Genomic DNA, 23,844 nt, shown 5'->3' on the forward strand with positions numbered 1-23,844 from the left:
ATAACTAACCTATATCAGAAATAGAATTTATTCTTTAGTAAGGGTTTCTGGGAATTTGATATATGTACCCTTTGTGGGCTATTTCATAAAATCATTTGATCAGAGCCCTGAAGCTGAAAGGCATTCTACCTAGTTCATCCCACTCATTTAACACATGAGGAAACTGAGGCTCAGGGAAGTTAAGTGACTTATCCAAGAAAGGAAGTATATTTCAACACATAATATAATCTCTGTCATATTTTCCTGCTTTATTTTCCTGCCTGGCCTTTAGGAGATTTAAGGCAAATTGAAGACCTACTAATTAAGTGACTTGATTCACATTTCACTTGGCTTTGATTTTTTTGCATTCTGAATGATTGAATGAATTGGTCAGAATGCCAACACAATTGCATTATACTACTGTGTTTGAGCAATATAAATATACAGTCATGAGAACAGTGGTATTTTGCATTCTGACCATCTAAACACTAATTTTTCATTCCCCAGTCTCTAATTCCACTTTAACCTTTCTCTTTCTCTTAATTATCTATTAACTACCTCTACCTGAATTTCTGGCCAGCATCTCAAACTCAACATGGATCCTAAAATTCTATGGGTTTATGTTCAAAACTAAACAATTGTTTCCCCCTCTAAACCTTCCTTCTTTTCTGGTCATATTGCTTGCCATCTCACCAATTATCTGAACTTGGAATCTAGGGCCTCTTCCTCATCTCCACTCACTCACAAATTCCCATTGACTCTACCTCCCTAATTTTTTTTAAACCCCTTACCTTCCATCTTGGAGCCAATACTGTGTATTGGCTCCAAGGCAGAAGAGTGGTAAGGGCTAGGCAATGGGGGTCAAGTGACTTGCCCAGGGTCACACAGCTGGGAAGTGTCTGAGGCCAGATTTGAACCTAGGACCTCCCATCTCTAGGCCTGGTTCTCAATCCACTGAGTTACCCAGCTGTCCCCTCTACCTCCCTAATGTTGCTCACAATGATGACTTCCTTTCCATTTCTACTATGTCCATCCTAGATCAGTAATTATTATGTCATGCCTGGGATAGGATAATAACTTCCTCACTGGTCTCCTTGACTACAATTAATTCATACCACCCCTCAATCCATTCTGCTTGCTATTAAAAATCTTTACAAAGATTTTCTTTGGTCATGTTAGTCCCCCCCCCCCCCCTTTGTTTTTTAGCCCTCCTTGATTTGTAACAGTCTATTAAATAAAATCCAGAATATTCTGGCTAGCATTTCAATATCTTCTACATTCTGGTAGCCAACCTATAGAAACTCTATTACTATGATGTGCCATTCTTATATGTGTTTTTAAAATAATATACTTTCTCCCCTTCATGCCTTTGTTCATACTGTTTCCTTCACTTGGAATGTCTTTCCTCTAAGGTATCTGGCTATTAAAACTCAGATCTCATGTTCCCTCCTCCAAGAAGTCTTCTCTGATCACTTCAGCTGGGATTAATCCACTCTTTCTCTGAATCTGTGTTACTTTAAACCATTTTTTTGATAACTTCTACATGATGCTTGGTATTGTAGTTATTCATATATGCATCTTATCTCCTCTACTAGCTTGTGAGTCTCTTGAGGGCACAGATGGTAACATTTATGTATTTTTTAAAACCCTTATCTTAAGTCTTAGAGTCAATACTATGTATTGTTGGTTCCAAGGCAGAAGAGTGGTAAGGGCTAGGCAATGGGGATTAAGTGACTTGCCCAGGTCACACAGTTGGGAAGTATCTGAGGCCAAATTTGAATTTAGGACCTTGCATCTTTAGGCCTGGCTCTGAATCCACTGAGCTACCCAGCTGTCCCTATCATTTGTATTTTCACACCTCTTGGCACATTGCCTTTTACAGAATAGATGCACATTGTGTATTTGTTGAATGAATAAATGATTTTAGGACAGATGTCATAAAAATCAAGGAATGGCTCTTTTCTTTGACTTGCTAAGTTCAATGGAATTCAATAAGCAATTTATTAAATTTATTAAATACCTATTATATACAGGTCATTGTGCTATGAGTTGGATACACAAGAAGAAAAGTGAAGTGATCTCTCCTCTCAGAACTTGTAGTCTTTGAGGGCTGAATATTTATTAATTTTTTGAGCTCCTGAATTAACATTTGCTGTGTAAGTCCAATAAATCTAACCCAATAAATATTTACTATGCACTTACTCTATGCCAAGCACATGCTAAACTCTAAGGATATAATTAATAAAAGAAAAACAGTCTCTGCCCTCAAGGAGTTTACAGTCTAAAAAAGGGGGATAGCAGACAAAAGGACTCAGGAAAAGGGAGGGATACCCAGAGTTAGGGTCATCTTGTTCCATGGAATTGAAAGTAAGCGGGGCAGCAGATGCTTAGTGGAATGAAGAAATGGATCTTTTATTTCTTAAAATATTTAACTTCTGAATTACTTATGCTTATTGGAAGAGGCATATTCATGAAAAAAATAAGGATATGCATTATCCTAGATGGGAGTACTTTTTATGTGTGCCAGGTACTTGGAATACCAGTATCCATAAATTTGACATCAGTTAATAAATTTGCTAATGAAGTATATGCTTATTTTTCTATTGTCAATATTAATTCATTGATTAAATTGAAGTGCTTTAAAGTTTATTATACTAATTACTACCTGTAGATAAAACATGTGCTTGAATATTATAAATAGGTGCGAATTCAATTAAATTCAATTTTGTTCAAGTCTAGGAGGATTTTCAGTTTTCAGAAGTCTCTTATTCATATGTAAATATATCTGGGAGGCTAACACATTATGCCTTCATCAATTTATATTTTAGGAGTGGTTATAACACTTAGCTGAGAGCAAAGGGGTGATGGAACATTGAATAGGTAGCTGGGGATTGTGGATAGAGAAAAATCTCAAAGTGGATAGAGAACCAGGGCTAAAAGCAGAATGGTTACTTAAAGTTTTCCTAGAGCTTTGCTCTTGGATTGAGTTGCTGATGTTCCTCTTACTTAACACTATCATATGGATAAAGTCTTCATTGAAAGTAAGGTTGGAAAGTCTTTATTTAAAGTAAGAAATAACTATCTTTTCCAATAGAATTACTAAAAATTACTAAGGTGATAAGTCATAATAACTAGAATGATATTAGACTTATTGTGAGGTGAAGTTCAAATCTTGGCTCTGCTACTTATGTCTAAGAAGTATCTCAAACTCAACATATGTGAAATAGAAGACATCCTGTCCCCCAAAACTCACTCTATTGGAAGCACAATTCTTCTAGTCTCCTAGGTTTGTGAATGCAGTTAATTCTCACTTCCCTCACCCCACAAATCCAGTTAGTTGTTATTTCTTATTGTTTTTATTTTCTCCATATTTCTTTGAGTCAAAGAAACAAGTACACATTAAGTTCTTGCTAAATGCTACAGAAAGATGTTCGATGCCCTTGAGGAGCTTATATTCTAAAGGATGAAAACAGCACACAAAAGGGAGCTGAAAAGGGGTTGGGAAAAGGTCAGGGTGTTGAGGGAAGGAAGAAAGCATTTAATAGAAGAGCTGAATACAGTACTTTAGAGTGATGTGTCAAGGGCAAAATATAATGGGATTCTTTTGTTTTGGATATTATGTATCTACTAATGTAAGCCAAGATTATATTGGGTTTTTTTGGCTGCATGTCACACTGTTGAAACATATTGTCTTTGTATCCCACAAAAACATACACATATACATATAAACTTCATTATCTAACTAGGTGTCCCTATCCTTTTCCAGTTCTGCTACTAATTATCATTATAAAACTGGGCAAATCTCTCTCTGGGTCTTAGTTAACTCATCTATTAAATAAGCGTGTTAAACTACATGTCCTGTAAATCTATAAACTATTTTAAATGACTGAAGGGAAAATCATGATGGCATCAGGGTCCAAAAAACATGTTGGTGGGTTATATAGATGTGCCAAGTCTTATGAGATAACATTTAGGATAATAATATCATAGGTTCAAAGGCTATGGAGCATAATTCCCTTGTTTTATAGATGAGGAAACTGAAACTGAAGGACATTTGCTCTTAGTCACAAAGAGTGTCAGTAGACAGAAAATGTCAGTGGTGGGACAAGTGTACACTCTTACATACAGGTTAAAAAAAGATAACTGTGCAAGTATAGGATAGGAGAGATATGGTTGTTCAACATTCCATGTGCCGAGCTCTGGGAATACAAATAGAAGCAAAAAGATAGTCCCTGCCTTTGAAGAACCTATATTTCAACAAGAGAAAGATGGCTTGAATGGAATCTGGAAAGATAAATATAGGTTTAAGTCCCACCTCTGACAATAGATGTATGAACATGGACAACCTATTTGAGCTATGGTTTCATATTATAGCAAAGAAATGCTCTGAAGATTAAATGAATTAATGTATATAAAATACTTTGCAAACTTCAGAAGCACTATATTAATGGCTATATTTAAGATTTATGGTCCCCAATAGTGATTTAGACATTTTAAGAAGTTTCTCTGCCTGTATAGTAGATATTGGTCAAAGATATGATATGATACTATCTCCTGCTTTAACATTTAAAATATATTTTATAATTATTTATATTTTATTATATTTACATTATAATTTTGTTATATTTCATAAAATTATAAAACACGTACAGTACTTTGTAAACCAAACCATGAAACATTCTATAAATGCTAGGTACTATAATAATTATTACAATAATAATAATTATTATTATTGCCAAAGTATATATACCAGAAAGTAAAAATAAGGTAAAACATCATTGCATCATATACTTAGCTTAGACCAGATGACAGAGTCCTAGATGTGGAATGATTTGAGTTAAAGGAATCTTGATAGCACCCTGCACATAGCATGTCTTTAAATGAATGGCTATTTGTTGTTGTGGATGCTATAGTGTATTTGTAAAACAAAGCAATATTTTAGGGATTAAGGATAAAAATTAAGGATAAATTAATCTGAAAAAAGTTTTAGTTTTTGGGAGCTCTCCAGTAGAGTATGGAAAAAGAAATTATCTAAAAGTATGTATAGGAAATAGGAAGGCAGCAGGGTTACTTACTCACTATGGGCTACCAGGCACATATATAACATTTTCGGGATAGCTCTTCTTGCAAAAGGAGGCTAATCAAGATGAGGACTTTGGTAAAACCAAATGGGTCTGGGTCGCCAGTACAGATTATGGGCAGACTACATTCCCCTTCCTGGTCTCTACAATCTAGAAGGTAGACTTTAATGGTGTCTGGTAATGAATTCAGGGAAGAACTTTACATAGCAGATGGGGCAAATCTCCATGATGCTGGACACTAGAGCAAGTCTCTGGATGGGACAAGCCACTTGTGATCCCTTTCTTATTCTCTAAAAGCATACTGTAACACGGAAAATGGCAGGGTGGAATTCCTGCAAGATACAGGGTCAAGCCAGGGGAATTCTGGGTTGAGGCTTGACCCTGTATCTTGCAGGAATTCCACCCTGCCATTTTCCATGTTATAATACGCATGTAAGTCTTCCTAAAAATCAATGGGCAAAATAAAATGGTTGTTTGTTCTCTGAAGTAGCTGAACCTTGCATGGATGCTGAAAAACAGTGTTAAAGAGTGTCATGGCATAGAGGCAAAAATGAAGGCAGAAGACTGCAATAACATAATTAAGTTTATCTGTGGTCAAGAAGGAGATTTATGTCTATGATGGACATTGTGATATTTTGTCCCATGTGTGAAAAAACCTATGAGAACAGAAAGCTTTGTTTTTCGTTTGGTTCTCATTTATACTAAAATAATTTTAATTCATAAAGTCAAAGAGAATTAATGATTGGCATCAGCATAAATGGCCTAAACCTAGCTTGTATTGATCAATTTCTAAAATCAAATCATTTGTCTTTCTATATAGTTATTGGGTCTTTCTTGATGACCCCCAATTTCATATTACATAATCGAAACCCAAGAATTACTTATGTAGTGGACCTGTGTTTGGGGACTCAGGTACTAGTTGTTTCAATGTCTTCTGGGGCATGGGGTAAAGCATGCAAGTTCTCAGGCACAGTTTTTTATTTCATCAGCTTTTGCTCTATTTTCTCTCTCTGAGGTACCAACAGAAAAAAAAGGGAAGAACATAATATGCATTTTAAAAGAGAAAACTTTTTAAATTGATAAGTAAAATGTGCTTCCTTAGCCTCTCCCTGACCCTCATCCTCACTCTTTCATGAGACAGTCAGGGAATGTTTAGATTGCAAAGTAACTTTATAAGGATAGCTAATAGTTAAGTTGACAACCCCATTCAACTTAATTCAAAAGCATTTATAAAGCATTTTATATCAGGAAAACCCTGTATTAGGAGCACAGCCCTGCTGCCAAGGAGTTTACCTTCTGCTCTGGGAACACAAGAGTAAACATACAAGTAAATACAAGGAAACTGGAGAGGCAGTAATGTGTAGGGTGGGCAGGGCTTAGAACCATGCCACACTGAGTGATAAGGTTTGAATTCCATCTCTGACACTGGGTGAGGGTAGTAGAAAGTAAAGATGGCAAGAGAAAGTGAATCTTCAAAAGTGGTTTATAAATGACTTGGGGACTAAAGGAAAATGACTGGGATGTAGAGGAAGGGTGGGAATCAAGAACCTGAGCCTTGAAAGAAGCTAATGTATAAATGGAGATTTTGAACCTTGGACTGCATCCCCCATAAGTCTTTAGTATTTCCCAGAATTCCCTTTAATCTCTCCTGTGCCTTTATGTTTGCGTGGTCATATTATTGTTTTATATTTGACTGTAACTCCTCCCTCTTTCTCTTTGGTTCCTGGGGGTGAACTGGTTAGTACCTTTTAGTTAGTCTCTTTTGTTAGTTTACTATTAATAAAATATTTATAAATATAATATTTAGTATTTTGGTATATTAGTTTTAATATCCACATTAAGTATTCTAAAAGGTGGAAATAAGAAGAAAGAATATTCCAAGTCTAAGAGACAGAAATGTACAAAAGATCAAAGGTGGGAGTTCTATTATCCAACAGGGAACAACAAGTAGACCTGCTTGATTAAGATACAGAAAGCATGTAGGAAAATCTTATGAAGTAAATCTGGAAAGATGGCTTATAACTAGATTATGAAAGACTAAATGACACTCTGAGACATGTAAATTTTAACCTAAAGGCAACAGAGTCACAAATGTTCTTAAGTAAGAGACATCATCAGATCTGTGCTTTAGGCTTATAAGTTTGATAGTTTTTTAGAGAAGAGATTGGTAAGGAAAGAGGCTGGGAAGAGAGAAATTGATTAGGAGTCACTTACAATAGCCTATAATCATATTGCTTATCCTGACCAAGTTAAAGTTGAATGAATAGGACAAATTCCTTGTGCATATGAAATACTTTTATAGGTCATTTATGTGGATACCTTGTTCTGGAAGGAAATGTTTTTGGGATAAAAAAAAATCTATATCAAGAAACTCAGATTTTTCTAATGAGACCACAATACGAGCTCACCTTGCTGAGTATACAAAACCACATTGTGGGCAACTTGTATAGCTTTCTTGTTCAGGCGTGACTTAAAATAATTTCCTCTAGAGCATAAGAGAATAAAACAGAGAAAGCTATTCTGGCTTTGCTACTAACCAACTGTCTGTTCTTGGATCAGGGACTTTATTTCTCTGTATCTCAGTTTCCTTATTTGTAAAATGAGGGGGTGGGCTAGAAGAGCTCTAAAAACTCTTCAAAACCTAACCCCCAAGCCTAGACTCTCCTTTCTCTTTTGTTCCTCTGGAGGATTCTTTCATTCTTTCTACTTTCAGGTACTTGTCTTCCTACCAATAAAAATCTTTGGGAAGGAACTGGTTGTAAATTACTTAGATATTAAGGGGAAATTTGAAATAGCTGTACCATACAAAGAGCCAAGTACTAGGAGTCAGAACATTTGGCTTCTAGTACTGTCTTTACCTGCCACAAACTAGCCAGGTGGTCTTGAACAAGTCCAGTCATCGCTCTGGACTTCAGTTTCCATGCCCATAAAGCAAGGATAGTTATACTCTTCCTGACTACCTCATGGGGTTATAATAAGGATGAAGTTAAATCATGGATATAAGAGTGGCTTATAAACTCTAAAATTCTTTGTTCTAAGCATGGCACAGAGGAAAGTATGCTGAACATCAAGGTCAGTACCTCAACCAGTGTTGAGGGTTCAAATCCTGACTCCTTAACTTGATAGTTTTGATTGATTGAGCAGATTTTTCATTTATAAAGTGAAGGGGTTGGATTAGCTGACCTATGAGGTTTCTTTCAGCTCTAGATTTGTGACTCTATGATGAACAGAGGCAAAGTATCACCATTTTATCAAGTTAAGTCAATGTACTAGCCTTCCAAGAAATATTTGTAGTTTAAGCTTTTGTCCCTTGGAGACAAAGGGAATTGTCCTCCTTTAAAGGCATTTCAAGCATCAACTGAATTTGAGGGGGAGATGACTTTTTGAGGCAGAGAACATTTCATTGATCCCCCTCAATTGCTCCATTGAAGATATGTCTTTTTCTGCTGATAAAAAGCTGAGACTGGCTAGTTGGCACAGAAATTAGGACATTGATAATAATTTCTCATTTTCTCTAGTGAGAGTTTTCTCATGGGAGAATGGACAATCCTTAGTTTTCTTGGAGGTAGATTATGGATTTGCTGATTATTTGTGGCAAATATCTAAGCACTCATTAGCTAGCTGGTAAGAAGCAGATAAATAATTTTTCATCTTTCTTTATTTTGCAGTCAAACAGAAGCTAAGAGGAAAAGAGATTTGAAGTTGCTTCCTCCTCTCTCTATGCCTTAGTTCAGATGCCATTTAAAAATAAAATTCTAAACATGACACCTCAACAATCAGTGAAATAAGTCAGAAAGAGAAACCACCAAGTAAGTCAGTCATTTGACATCAACTAGATTTTAAAAATTGGTTGGTTGACTGAACTTTCCACTTTGTAATAAGTTGATTTAGTATGATATAGACTTAGGCTTCATTACTTCAGTCTTCCTTTCTGGGAAAGAATGAATCAGACAGAGAAGACACTTAAAGAGGCGGAGGGTAGCTCTGACACCAGCAGATTAATCTGAGTGGTGGTGCTTTCCATTTCCAGGTTTAAGGAGGAATTACTGGAACTTCATACTCATCTAAGATTCAAATATAAGCAATAAAAATATATGAAAAACAATCACAAAATCATAGAATTTGAAAGCTGGAAGAGATCTCAGTGGCCATCTAGTCTAACATAAAAAGAACCTCCAGTATATGGTGCACTATCTACCTAAAGATCAAGAAGGGGGGCAGCTGGGTAGCTCAGTGGGTTGAGAGTCAGGCCTAGAGATGGGAGGTCCTAGGTTCAAATTTGGCCTCAGACACTTCCTAGCTGTGTGACCCTGGCAAGTCACTTAACCCCCATTGCTTAGCCCTTACTACTCTTCTGCCTTAGAACTAATACACGGTATTGATTCTAAGATGAAAGGTAAGGGTTTAAAAAAAAAGATCAAGAAGGTAGAAACTACTACCTCCTGAGATAGTACATTTGAATAGTTCTAATTGAGTAGAATAATCAGCATTTCTTGAGCCTATAGTAAGAACCTGTAAAAAAAAGGGGGATGGGGGCAGGAAATAAGGTTAGCCTGGTGACTTTTTCTTTTCTTTCCTTAACCCTTACTTTCCACCTTATATTCAAAATTATGTATTGGTTCCAAGGAAGAAGAGTATTAAGGAGTAGGCAGAAGGGTTAGTAAGCAACTTGGCCCTATGTCAGACAATATGACCTTTTCTTGATGAAACCATACAGACTTTCTCTAATTCTACTTTCCTGGATGTTTATCAATCCTCTCTTTAATGATCCATATTAGGATTTTCCAAAAATGGAAGTCAACCACTCTGGTGTAAAGTTTGTACCCTCTGTTCAATTCCCTTTTCCCTTGAAAAAGTGGAAATTGGCCCTTCTTTTGTCTTATAACATTTCTCCCATTTCCCTATGTTCTTTCAAATATCACTGAGAATGGGTCAACAATCATATCTGCCAGCTCTTTCATTACTCAAGGATGCATGTAGTTCATCTGGACCAGGTGACTTGAATTCATCAAGAGAGGTTAAGTGCTCTCTTACTACCTCCTTCCTTATTTTGGTAACCAAGATAACTCTAATTTCCTTCAGTCATTTTTGTTCTGTCATTTCCAGGGATCATTATCTTTGGCAGAGAAATGGTCGTTCTTCTTGGTTAAAAAAACAGAAGCAAAATAAAAACTAAGCAGTTTCTCTCTTTTTCTCTCTGTTCTCAGTTAACAACGTCCTATTCGCCACAAGTAAAAGTCAGTTAATTAATCAGTCAAGAAGCATTTATTAACTCTGACTATGTTTCAGGCATTGTGCTAAGTGCTTGGGATACAAAAAGTAAAAAGAAAGGACAGTTCCTCCCTTTCTAATAGGGAAAGACAAGGCTTAAAAAGGGAGCTGAAAAGTCTCAGGGGGTGGGTAGAGGAAAAAAAAATGGGGGGGGGGGGAAGGATGGGTATGTCCTTCCCCAAAAAGGAAGTTCTAAGAACTCATCATTGTGAGAAGGGGCCAGCAGAAGCAGTGTAGAGAAGAGCAGTTCACTTTGATTCCCCTTTTCTTTGTTGGGAATCATTTTCAAGTGACAAATTGCTTATATTATGAAGCTTTGGGAGTAGATGAGTGATTTTCCAGGCAACTGAAACCAAGCTTAGGAAAAACAAATGATAATTAATTTAAAATTATAATCATGAATAATAATAGCATCTCTATAGAGTCCAACTATGTGCCTAATGTATTATACTGTTTGATAAATGCGTATTGGATAAATGGATGAATAAATAGATTAAATTTGTATTAGCACAGATGAAAGGGGATCAGTGTTTCATGTGAGAAATAGTATGAACAAAGATATGTGGGTGGGAATGCTAATATTATGTTTGTTTTATGGTACATAGAATTTTTTGGATAAAATGAGTGGTACATGCAACCCCAAAGAAACACAAACAATACCATTCCCAAATACTTTTCTTCAAAATCTAAGGTAGCTTCTAGAAAAGTTAGGATTTTGCCTGATTTTTCAATGGTAAAAGGTAGCAAGGAAAAAGTAATTTTTTCAACCCCTCTCTTTTAATGCAAGTAGTCAATAATGTCTATTATATCAAAACAGAACACTCTTCCTTTTATTTGGACTAAAATTCAAATCAAACCCACAGAAATGTTTGATGTTTCAGAAAAACTATGAGGAGCAAGGAACCTTTAAGAAATTTTACAGAGCTATGGATTGCTTTGTAAGACTCACCTACAATGATTCAGTCTATTCTGTTCTGGTAACTGTCTTAGTCAAATTGGATCTTTGGTATTGTGCCAGTCAACTCAGTAGTTTTACCGATTTGTTTCTGCTTCAATACTTTTTTTTTAATTTAATTTTTATTGATATATTTTATTTTCATATCACCTTGATTTCTTAATATATATTTTATTTTCATATCATCTTGTCTACTAAGATTTCCATTTCTTATTACAAGAAATTAAAAAAAATGGAAAAAAGTTAGCAAAACTAATCAACACATTAGACAAGCCTTATAGTATAAACAACGTTCTGAACCTCACTTCAAGTTTTGCAAAGAAGAGAGGAAGGTGTACTCATAACTTTTTTTTGGGGGGGGTCAGACTTGACCATTAATAATAATGATAATATTAATTAACACTCATATACTTCTTTCACATTTGTAAAAATTTTTATTTATATTATCTCATTTGTTTCTCACAACAACCTTGTGAGGTAGATTTTATTATTATATATTATTTATTATAATCTCCATTTTAATAAGGAAATCATAGCTGAAAGATGTTAAATGAGTTGTCCATTGTAACACAATTAATAAATGTTTGAGACAGAATTTGAACCCATGTCTTTGTGACTCCAAATTCAGAACTCTAGCCATTATGTCACCTAGCTGCTTCATTATCATTATATGATGTTCAGTTTCAGTTTGTTGTGTTTTTCCATTTACCTTGTTGCAGTGATTCTATATATACTATTTTCCTCATTCTTCTTACTTTACTTTGTATCAGTTCAAAAAAGCCTTCTCATTTCTCCTTGTATTCTTTACATATATATACGTGTGTATGCATACATATGTGTGTGTATATGTATATATATATATATACATATATATATGTTCTTTTGGTACAGTAATATTTCATCACATTCATGTACTATAATTTCTTTAACCATTTCTCAAATAGATGGATCCAATGGCTGTGTTACAGTCCAGGGTCTTCCCAGAATGTGGCTTTTTGTAAGGATGATCTAAAAAGTTTCTTTGATGGTGATGGTCATAAAACCCCTGAAAACAATGAGAAATCTCTTCATCAACTAAGTATCTTTTAAGAATAGAGCCAACACCCTTTGAACCAGAGGCTCCATTACTGCTACTTTAAGAAAGTTATTGATTAGAAGAGGCCTTATATACCCCCAAATACTTATAGCAGCAATTTTTGTGATAGATAAGAATTGTAAACAAAGTAGATGTATATGTCTTGGTGGGGTGGGAGTGGCTAAAGACATTGAGGTAAATGAATGCAATGAAATATTATTGTTCTGTAAGAAATGATGTTTTGTGATGAATATAGAGAAATATGGAAAGAACTAAATGAACCAATTCAGAGTTATGTAAGCAGAGCCAAGAAAAAAATGTACACAGTGACCACAACAATGTAAATGGAAAGAACCACTACAAACCAAAAAATCAAAAGTAAATGTAACAAAATTACAAAGATCAAGTAGGACTCAAATGAAGAGATATTAGAAGATACCCCTAACCCATCCCTTTGTGAACTTGGGCAATCCACAGAAGCTACACATCTTTGAACTTTTTCAATGTATTGATCAGTTGTGCTGATTTTTTTTTCTATTTAAAAAATTATTTGTCATATGTGATGGTTCTCTAGGAGGGAGAGGGATACTTGGAATTCCTTGGTGGTGTAAGAAACAGAAAGTATAAATAAAAATTTATTTTAGAAAATAGAACAGGGCAATAGCTTTCTAAATTGTAGAGCTGAAGGGCAAGGATATAGACAAAATGACCTTTAAGTGTTCTTTTTTAGATGCTAGATTTCAAAGGCAAAGTGACATACTAGAGAAAGCTGGCCTCAGAATCAGAAGTTCAAGTCCTACCTCTGATACATACTGGCTATGTGACTCTGGGAAAGTCATTTGATCTCTCAATTCGTAGGCAACTCCGATACCACAAATTGAAGGGCAAATATGTGCCATTCTGCCTTGGCAGAGGAGGTTTCTCTACTAGGAGTTTTATATATAGGCTCTTTTAGGATTGAAAAGTGTTTTACAGACATGATCTTATTTCATCCTCACAACAGGCAGATGCTATTATTATCTACAACTTATAGATTAGGAAACTGAAGCTAAGAGGGGTTACTTGACTTTCCCAGAGTTACAAAGCTAGCAAGTGTTTCAGTCAGGATCTGAATTCAAGTCTTCAAGACTATATCCAGCACTATCTATCCCTTATACCAACTAGTTTACATGGCAGGTCTAGATAAAAAAGAAACAAGTTTATTGTAAGGTGAAAAATGTGGTACCTCTTTTCAGAGACATTAGTCTCAGCAGTAGTGAGTTAAAAAAAAATGAAAGCAAGGAATCTATGTTTTGCTTTTTTTTTTTTTTTTTAAACTTCCCTTATTCAAAGATGGCTGATGAATAAAAATACCAAATATCTAAAAGTATATTTTAATTCCCTCATGCCTGTCTGTCAGGTTTCCAGTTTAAATTATATTGGTCTATACTTTAAAAGTCAGGACAGAACAATCAACAACCATTTTCACTCCTTTAGCAATTTTCAGCTTTGGGTAGACATAAGCTGAATCCCAACCAGATTTTAAACCTCAGTATTTAGGACTCTACTAATCAAAACCAATGCAATGTAGGTCAGATCCTGGCTTTAGAGTGGAAGCATTCCCCAATATTCAACTCATAAGCAGAAAGTGACTTTATTTTCATCAGCCTGTTGACCTTATAAACCATGACCTCCCCATCCTAACCAATGACCAAGCTTTCAAGATTTACCCTAACCAAAAAAGAGGGTCATCCTTATTGAATATCTATTTATTTTGTGGAGAATAAATTTTAGGAACCCAGACTTTAAATTTACCCATCCTGCCCTAAATAAATGTTATCTTTTCTTCCCAGATAAGATTTTGGTCAAACAGCCACATTTGCTTGTGGCCTATCATCATGAAGTTGTAAATCTTCCCTGTAACTACATCTATGATAAAACTCCAACTGAATTTCGAGCTTCACTCCATATGGGAAAACACAAGGCCCATGAAGTTTGTTCTGTGTATGTAAATGGAACCCATAAGCCCTGGATTTCCTCATCTGAAGACTTCAGCTGCCACGTGGATTTTGATAACAAAACAGTGATGTTTCGACTTTGGAATATGAGTATCTTCCAAACAGATTTTTACTTCTGTAAAATTGAATTCATGTATCCTCCCCCATATTTCTCCAGTGAATTGAACAATGGAACCTTCATCTCTGTAACAGGTATATCATAGCTCTGAAAGTGTTATATAGTATTGTCATGTCAGCCTAGATATACACAAAGGAAGAAAACTAGCCTCTTTTTAACAGAGTTACTGGATGAAAGGAAGAATGAGCTCCATTTGTATTTACTCCATTGAGTTGGACCATTAACCTTCTTGTGCCAGTCTCCTCCTTTGCAAAAATACTTTCCATTGAGATGTGGAAAGAACTCTCGCCTATGAGTCAGGAGACTTCTATTCTAGCTTTTGTTCTGCTAATAGCTAACTATGTGACTTTTGCAAGTAATGAACAACCATTTGGGGCTTCAGTTTCCACAGCTATTAAGTGAAGGGATTAGACTAGATGGTCTCTAAGGATAATTCCGAGTTATAAATTTCAATGATTTTTCGAATTATATAGAACTTAGCTGGAATGTCTCCTTAAAAGGAGAGGTATAATATGATGGAAGTAGCATTGGACAAAAATTCCACAGCTGGTTTGGCCAATAACTATCCTTCTGACATTGAATAAGACACAACTTCTCTGCATCCCAGTTGCTTCATCCATAAAGTGAATGAATAGATTAGATGATTGCTAGGATTGGTTTCTTTATAGGAATAAAACAAATCACGTTAGAGAGGCATTAGATTTTGAAAGAACATTGGATTTGGAATCAGAAGACAGGTTTAAATCCTAGATTTGATATTTGTTAACCATATGACCAATGAGCAATTCATTTAATTCTGAGTCTCAGTTTCCTCATTTGTAAAATGGGAATAATAATATTTACACTATCTACTTTTTGAGGTTGTTGTGTGGAATGAACCTTTTAGTCATAAATAAATTTGGGCTATTACTAATTGCCATACATTTTAAAGATGTAAACCTCTTTTTTTCAGAATTCAAATGAAAAAAATCAATATCATGTTTTGCTTTTTTCAATATTGTACCTGTAGGCATGATTCCAATGTTAACTTTCTCTCCTCTGCCAATGATGAGATATTGCTGAAAACAGTAACATACACAAGAGGAAGTCCATTGACTTTCTCTGATGGAGTAATTTTGGTGATCAAAAAACTCATGCAAATAGAACATATAATTAAATGACATGCAAGTATTTACTTAATTTGTTGAAGTTTTAAATCGCATTTTTAATTAATGCCTATTTTATCCATAAAGAATGTCACAGTTAAATTGAGCCCAAGATAAAAAAATATTTTTTGGTAATTGCATATGAAATCATGCCATAATACCACTAATTGATTCAGAGAAAACATGGGATTAGATGACACAAAACATTACATGGGGTAGTTAGTGTCATAGATAACATCTTGGCCCATTGATCAAATAGCGTTTCATTGGGGGTTTCATGATGTTATTCTGAAATTTAGATTTAATGGATTAATAACATGATAGCAAAATAAAATAGATATGGCCAAATTTATGAATGGTATGCCTCTGCCACTACTATAGAAGATCTTAATATTTGCCTCTAAACCAATGATACAATAAAATGCAAAATTAAAAATCAAAGTTGAGAAGGAAGGCTAAATAAAAACTTAAATTTTAAAACTTACTCTTCTTGGATAAGACAAATTCTGTTCATTTCATCTTATAATTAAATTAAACATTTTAGAGACCTTCAAGTACAGTTCAATCACTTTTAGGAGAGGTACAAAGGCTCAGTTAGAGGTAAAATGACTTGTCTAATGTTATATGGTGAATAAGTTACAACTCAGAGGATTATACTCTTGTTTCTATGGAGGTATTCTAGAACTAGAGAAGGAAATGGCAAGCACTCCATTATCTTTGCCAAGAAAAGCCCAGGGATAATATGGTCCATGGGGTCAACAAAAGTCAGACACGTCTGAATGACTGAACAACAATGACAACACTTCAGAGCAGGATTTTTTAGGCAGCCTCCTGGTAAGGCTTAGCTCAGAATGAATTTCATGTCACTAGTTTTCAAGTGGAATTTAGATAAAGTTCCAGTTGGGTTAGCCTAGGAGGGATTCATGCTGTAGGGAGAGGTTGGTCTAAATGACCTCTGAAGACTCTTCCAACCTTGTAATCCTGTCTCTTTGATCTTCCAAAATTGCATTCATTCTTTCAGACTGCCTGCAATTCTATTCATAGAGTCAAAGAATGTTTAGATTGGAAGGGACTTTTACCATTACCTAGTCTCATATCCAATTTTTTCTGGTGAGGAAACTGAGGCCCAGAAACACTCCCGAGTTAGCACCCAGTCCTGAATGATTCAAGGAAATCCTGAAAATATTAAGGCTACTCAGGATAGAATTTAAGGAGAAGAAGGATTTTGAATTATAATGACCTATGTAGGGATCTGCCACGCTCTGAGACAATTTAATTTATTAACTCATGTTTTAGGATGCCCAATCAATTCACTTAGATTTTCATCCTGACTTCCAGCAATGATTAATATCTGATACAGAGAGGGGTGCTCAAATGCCAATCTTAGTTGTCTGGTATTTTTAGGGTGTGGATATTTCTCTCCATGTTTCCTGCTGTGATGTTGTGAAATCAGAGAATGAATTCAAATTCCACTTGATGATTCTGATCCACTCTGTTTATTTTCTATTTCAGAAAAAGATGTCTGTCCAACTCTGGGAACTTCTGAGCCTCCCAAACCCTTTTGGCCAGTTGTTGCTGCTCTATGTGTTTTTGCTTTCTATAGCATGTTAATAACAGTGGCTTTTTGTAACTGCTGGGTAAGAAATCAAGTATTTGTTTTCAGTAATGTCAATGATATAGCCTAACTGCTACTTTTGCCCCAGATTCTGGAGATATTCCCAATGGGGCATCTGCCTTCATAGGTGACCCCCACAATCTTTGAGTGTTGCTCACTCTTCAGTAGGCTTGAGAGAAGTAAGTTCTTGCTGATGAGAAACAATACCTTAATTCGATTTCACGATGCCTCTAGATACTGATATAGATGACCAGGGAATAAGACGAGACACAGAGCATCCTGAGAATGTCTTTCTTACAGTCACTCTAAGAGTAACCAGTTTCTGGGCAAGGAACCATGTGAATTGTGGTGCAGACTGCAGCTTTGTCTTCAATTCTAGCAGAGAAATGAGATGAGTTTTATCTGAGTCATATTTTTTTTCTACCTCTGATGAGGTTTAATTGTTAGAGGCCAAACTTTGAGCTATAATTATGAAACTATAGTGGCAGTTGTACTCCTAGCAGACCCTCCTCACCACTGGGTCAGATTTTACTAAACCTAGCAAACCTCCAGTCAATGTAGAATTGGAGTGTCTTACTTTCTACCTCCCGCCACCCCCAACCCCTCCTTCTTTAGCTTTGTCTTTTTGGTTTGGGTACAGACAAATCTAGACTATTAAGTAGGAATTACTTCAGAAATGCTCTTTCTTTTCCAATTCTGCATTACTTCCATTCACCAATGATGCTTTTAGAATTCTCTGGCATTTATTGATGCCTTCTTTTACCTCTACCCCCATTAATCTAGAATGGGTATTTACCTTCTACTCTTATATTCCAAGTCCCCAAACTTGGCATAATGCTGAGTACACAGAAGTTGCTAAATAAATGTTTCTGAAGTAGTTAATTCATTATTTGAATTAGTTAACTAATTAATAGTACCTTCACTCCCATTTCTAAATTGCCCTAGTAGAGGAGTTGAATATAATGTCATGTTTCAGATCAAATATAAACTATAGCTAGTGCACTTCCTAGAAAAAAAACAAAAACAAAAATGTAGCTCTGGTCTTTACTGCCTCCATGAGCTGAATCAATAATTTTTAGAAAGAAAGAACTCCTTTGGAAAAGACTCTTTAGTATATAGAATCACAGACATAGAGATGGGGGCTATGGCTGCTGGTGGGTCAGTAAATGTTATCTAGCCCAACTCTTTCATTTTTACAAATAAAAAATTGAGAATGAGAAGTGAATGACTTGTCCAGGGTCACACAAGAAATAAATGGCAGAAGCCCTTACACTCCAAATCTAGTACTATGATTCCTATTATGTTGCACAGTGGATAAAAGCTCATCCAAGTCATGTGTTAGTAATTGCTGAAATGCTAGCCTGGATCTGTGGAACAACCTCAAAGAAGGTGATACTTTGCAAAAGGCTTCCAGGACTTTTGGCTGACCCAAAGTTGAAAATGCTTCCCTGGTTATCAGGTGCATTTAGAGATTACATGAATTCTTTGGGATCAGTGTGGTACAATGTATTACGTCTGCACATCAATTAATAGGATGGTACAGTATTTTTCTAAAGGATCCAGTAGAATGTAAGCTACTCAAGGACAGGGACAATTTCCTTCTTTATTTTTGTACATATCTAATACTTAGCATAGTGTCTAATACACAGGATAGGATAAGAGCTAGACCTGTGATTTCTTTGGGATAGAGATCTTCCAGATGGGAAACTACCGATACAAATCATCACTTTTCTTTACAACTTATAGTCTTAGAGAATTGACTACGGTAATGAAAAGTTTAGTGACTTGTCAAATGTCATCTATGACCAAGGTGAGACTTGAACACTGAATCAATAGCCAGAATTCTTCCTTACTTCTGGTAGGCACTTAATAAATGCTTGTTGAATTCAATAATTTGTTCTAAGAGATTAATGCAATAGTAATGGGTTCATTTCTAGGTAGAATGACCAGCTAGGTGGGATGATGGATAGAATTCCAGGTTTGGAGTCAGGAAGACTCAGTTTCTTGAGTTTAAATCCAGCCTCAGATACTTACTAATTATGTGGTCCTGGGCAAGTCACTGATTGCCTCAGTTTCCTCATCTGTAAATGAACTGGAAATGGGAATGGCAAATCACTCTACTGTTTTTGCAAAGAAAAACCCAAATGGGGTTGCCAAACAAGACTGAAACAACTGGTCAACAACACACTATAGATAGTACTTTAAGGTTTACAAAACCCATAATATACCTTATCTTAAGTAGTATTTCATTTTCAGTTAGGGTACAGTTGGAGGATCTGGCTCTATAATTCTCATGTTAATGGCATGGAAGAGATCTAGTTGATTATAGCTCTGTCTGAAGAAAATCTATAGCAAAATGGAGCCTTATTGCACTGATCTGAAAGACTGGGAAGTCCAAACCCTTGGTTTAGAGAAGGAGCTGCCAAAATCTTCAGCTTCCTAGTGACAATTGTCCCTTATTTGCACTTGATTCCTAAGCCCTGATACTCATTGACAAATGTGATGAACTAGAAAGTTCTTCAGTTCTCAAAGATAATAATTCCACATTTGAGCTGAAAGTCCAAAAGAAAAAAACCTTCCTAAAAATGAGAGCTGTCCAAAAGTGGAAAGAGCTTCCAGGAGAGACATGATATTCTCTTCACAGGATATCTTTAAGCAAAGGTTGCTTGTCACTTGTCAGGGGAAGCTCTAAAGGGGCATTCTTGTTCGGCTACGAGTTGGACTAATTGTTGGAAGTCTCCTCTGAATGAAATTCAGTCAGTGTTCCTCAGACCTTACCCGGATTTCTTGATGAGGCCTTTCCCTGTTGTTGCTTTGGCAAAGATGCCTTATGCTATACAAGAAAGCCTCCACCCACAACCAAAGCTGCATCATATGCTTATTTTAAAAATAAAGTTTTTTCAAGTAAATAAAGTCCATTTTCTCTCCCTCCTATAGCATTCTCCCATTAAAAAAGAAAAACAGTAAAAAATATAGTCAAGCAAAACCAATTCTTTTATTGACCATGTCCAAAAAGTATGCCATATTCTTCTTACTGCACTTTCTTGAGGGTGACTTACTGTAGGATTGATTGCTAGGGATCTGTAGATGAAGGTTCTAGTTAACATTGCAGTTTGGTAGCACACAAGAGTGTCCCTAATGCCAACCTGTCAACAGATACAGGCTCAGGGAGCTGTTAGGAGCAGCTGCAGAATCATTCTTAGTTCTTGACCAGTAGTTGACATTTGAGCGAATATAGCCCAGTCCTCCCCACGGCTGTCATAGGCCCACATCTGTTATCCTTGCTCACTCCTCCATTCACTCAGCTGTGCAAATTCATTCCCCCATTTTAAGAAATCCACTATTGACATGCTCCCAACATTAAATGGCACAAAGGAAATATAGATGATATTTATGCTGTGATCCCCACTTTTAGATAACAATAATAGCCAACATTTGAATAGTTCTTCAAGGTTTGCAAATTGCTTTTCGTATGTTATCTCATTTGATCCTCAAAAAACCCTAGGAGAGAATTATTATTATCCCTATTTTACAGATGAGCAAAATGGAACAAGGAATATTTGATGATCATACAGATAGTGTCTGAGGTAAGATTTGGATTCAGATCTTCCAGATGCCAGGTCTAACACCCTATGCATTGTACTAACTGGCTGCATAATTTGGTGTAAGAAATACAGTGAAGGGACATTTACGTTGCTTAGTGGATAGAGCATTAGTCCTGGAGTCAGGAGGACCTAGTTTCAAATCTGGCCTCAGACTCTTCCTAGCAGTCTGACCCTGGGCAAGACACTTAACTCCAGTTGTCTAGCCCTTAAGGTTCTTCTGCCTTGGAACCTATATTTAGCATTGATTCTAAGACAGAAGGCAAGGGTTACAAAAACGCAGTAGAAAGAGAACTGGATTTGGAGTCTGATGACATGGGCTTGGATCTTGGTTTTGATATTGATTTTGCTACTACTTAACCTTTTGTTCCTTTTCTACAAAATGAATAGTTTGCTTTATATAGCCTCTGAGGTCCCTTCCTACGCTTTGTCAAAAAATGGTAGAGACAGACCATTATTTACCTAGAAGTAGGGCGAGTCAGCTTAGCAAAATTTTCAAAGAAAGATTGTGGTGTGGTGGGGGAAGTAGGGTTGGAGATAGGGAGGGCATTCTCCTTTGGGGCTGCAGGAATTAGACTCCATGAATGCCCCAGAGTTTAGAGAAACATGGTGGGCAGAGTTCATCCGGGGTACTTTTAACTTATTAGGGTAGATCCAAAATTTTAGAATCTAATCACTCAGAGCTGGAATTCTTATTTATATACTTCTGCTTGTCTTGGAAAAAGTGTATTGTTTCTGAATTTATATACTCTTTCCCCTTGGAAAAAAAACCATAGAAAAAGGGAACTTTGTTGACTGGAATGAGTGGTCATATAACCATGACCCAACCCAACCTGTATTCAGAGTCCATCATGGCACTTTAGACATAGCAAATACTTAATATATGCTTGCTCAAAGAAGACCCAGGACTACTATCATACAAAATCCTGACTGCACAAGAACTTTTTTTGCCTTTGCATTGATAGAAACCATTGAATCAAGAGATAAAGGCAATGAGAATAAAGGTTAGATTTTTATTAGCAGAGTTATGAAGTGTGAAACAAAATGTGTCAGGACTTTTTTAAGGCAAGTCAAAAAGTGTCATCAAAAAGGGTTGACTTTCTGTAAACCTATGGGTACACACAATATGTACCTCTATGTCTACTTCTGGCAGGGGGAGGAGTGGTTAAGAAGAATAGAAACTCTGTAATTGCACATGCCTGCTTGTGAGCACGATCCAAGATACTTACTGACTCCACGGTGATTATACTTCTTTCTTCCTGAGGTCCCTTCCTAGTTTATATCATATAAGGGTAGAGATAGACCAGTACTTACCTGGAAGTGGGGAGAGTAGATGAGGACTTGCATTCTGAAAGGTGAGTAGATGATCTAGAAGAAGTTTTGGACAACAAATCCAGAGGGCATCCATATTATATGTGACAGAATTATTCAAATGAACCCCAAGCAGCTTGGTGTACCCTCACCATCTTCTCACTTATCTTGAGTTTCAATTCACTGGCAATTAATCTTATTCTATACTTCCCAGGGTATAAATCATTCTCCTTGGTATACAAAGTAGGGCAGCTAGGTGGCTTGAGAGCTAGGTTCAGAGATGGGAGGTCCTGAGTTCAAAGCTGGCCTCAGAAACTTCTTAGCTATATGACCCTGGGCAAGCCACTTAACTCCCTTAGCCTAGCTCTTATCACTCTTCTGCCTTAGAATCAATACACAGTAATTGATTCTAAGGCAGAAAGTAAAGATTAAAAAAAAGACAAAGTAGAAGAGAGGGGAGAAGGACACAGAAGAATTTTGAGATAGAGTTGGAGAGGGAATTCACATTTAACGATCTCAACTTGACCGTACAGAGAACTACGAGCAATATGTAAAAGTCAGATACAGGCAGATATTCTGAGTCAATATAAGGAAAAATCTTCTGAATAATTGGAGTTTTCTCAAAGTGGAATGGGCTGCTCTTGATGATATGGAGTTTTCCATCCTGAGAAGTCTTCAAATGGGACTAAATGACTTTTTAAAGGATGTTTGCTAGCAGACAATCTTGCAACAAGTATGGATTAGACTTGACTTCTGAGGTTTTTTTTGCTACTCTGTGATGCCATGATTCCTAGACACATGCCTCTCATTTTCCAAGATGAGTTGCTATCTGTATTCTTGATCTCTTCTGCTTTCATTTCCCAAGGACTTCCTTCCATCCCAATTATCCTCACTCTCTCTTGCACCTTACTTGTGTATTCTTCACTGACTTTTCCCTTTTAAAAACATGGTTAAATATCTTCTACCAGGGGTTTGTACTTTGGGGTAGGGGTGGGTTTTGCATGTCATAGGCCCTTTTAGCAGTCAGATAAAGCCGAAGGACCCCTTCTCAGAATAACATTTTAAAGTGCATACAATGAAACACATTGGATTGCAGGAAATTAATTATATAAAAATACTCTTATTAAAATATTAATAAAAGCAAATTCATGAACTCTAGGTTAAGAATCTCTGCCCTATCCTCAAATAATCCTTTCTATATTTCCTGCTATTCCCTTGACTTACTTAACTTAGCTCATCAGTAAATAACCCAAGCTGACCTTCCAAAGTGAAACTGGAAAATATTAAGATCTGAGCAGCTAGTATAGATTTTCCTCTTTAGGGCACACCTCTATGATTTAATTTACTCATTTGAACCTTTGTGAACCAATTTGTTTAGCATTGAGACCTCTGGGGTTTTAGTATTAGAGAAAAGAAATGGGGGAAATATTATTCACTAATCCATTAACAATAAAGAGAGGTTGGGTATGGATGAATTTTTAGAACAGAAAGAAGAGTTGGTGATAGAAGATAGAAGCTAAGAAGGATCAGACACAGTTCCATTCACATTCCACTGATGACTGGGATAGCTATTATTTCTAAAGTTTTCTGTAACTTGGTAACTTTCTCAGTTAAAAAAAACTTCTGTTGATTTTCCTGTAGTTTCTAACAATATAACCCTTAGAAAATCTCATGGGACAGAAAAGTAGGGGAAAA

General features: G+C 36.1%; 1 protein-coding gene across 1 annotated transcript in view; it reads left to right on the plus strand.

Moving 5' to 3' along the window:
* The window catches only part of CD28 (CD28 molecule), a 41,118-nt gene that overhangs the window by 12,377 nt on the left and 4,897 nt on the right, over positions 1–23,844 (plus strand). The window contains exons 2-3 of the mRNA XM_044669411.1: positions 14,194–14,550; positions 17,134–17,258. Of these exons, the coding sequence (XP_044525346.1) occupies positions 14,194–14,550; positions 17,134–17,258 (482 nt within the window). The remainder of the gene's footprint in view (positions 1–14,193; positions 14,551–17,133; positions 17,259–23,844) is intronic.

Source organism: Gracilinanus agilis, chromosome 3, assembly GCF_016433145.1.
Source record: "Gracilinanus agilis isolate LMUSP501 chromosome 3, AgileGrace, whole genome shotgun sequence".
NCBI classification, from domain to species: Eukaryota; Metazoa; Chordata; class Mammalia; order Didelphimorphia; family Didelphidae; genus Gracilinanus; species Gracilinanus agilis.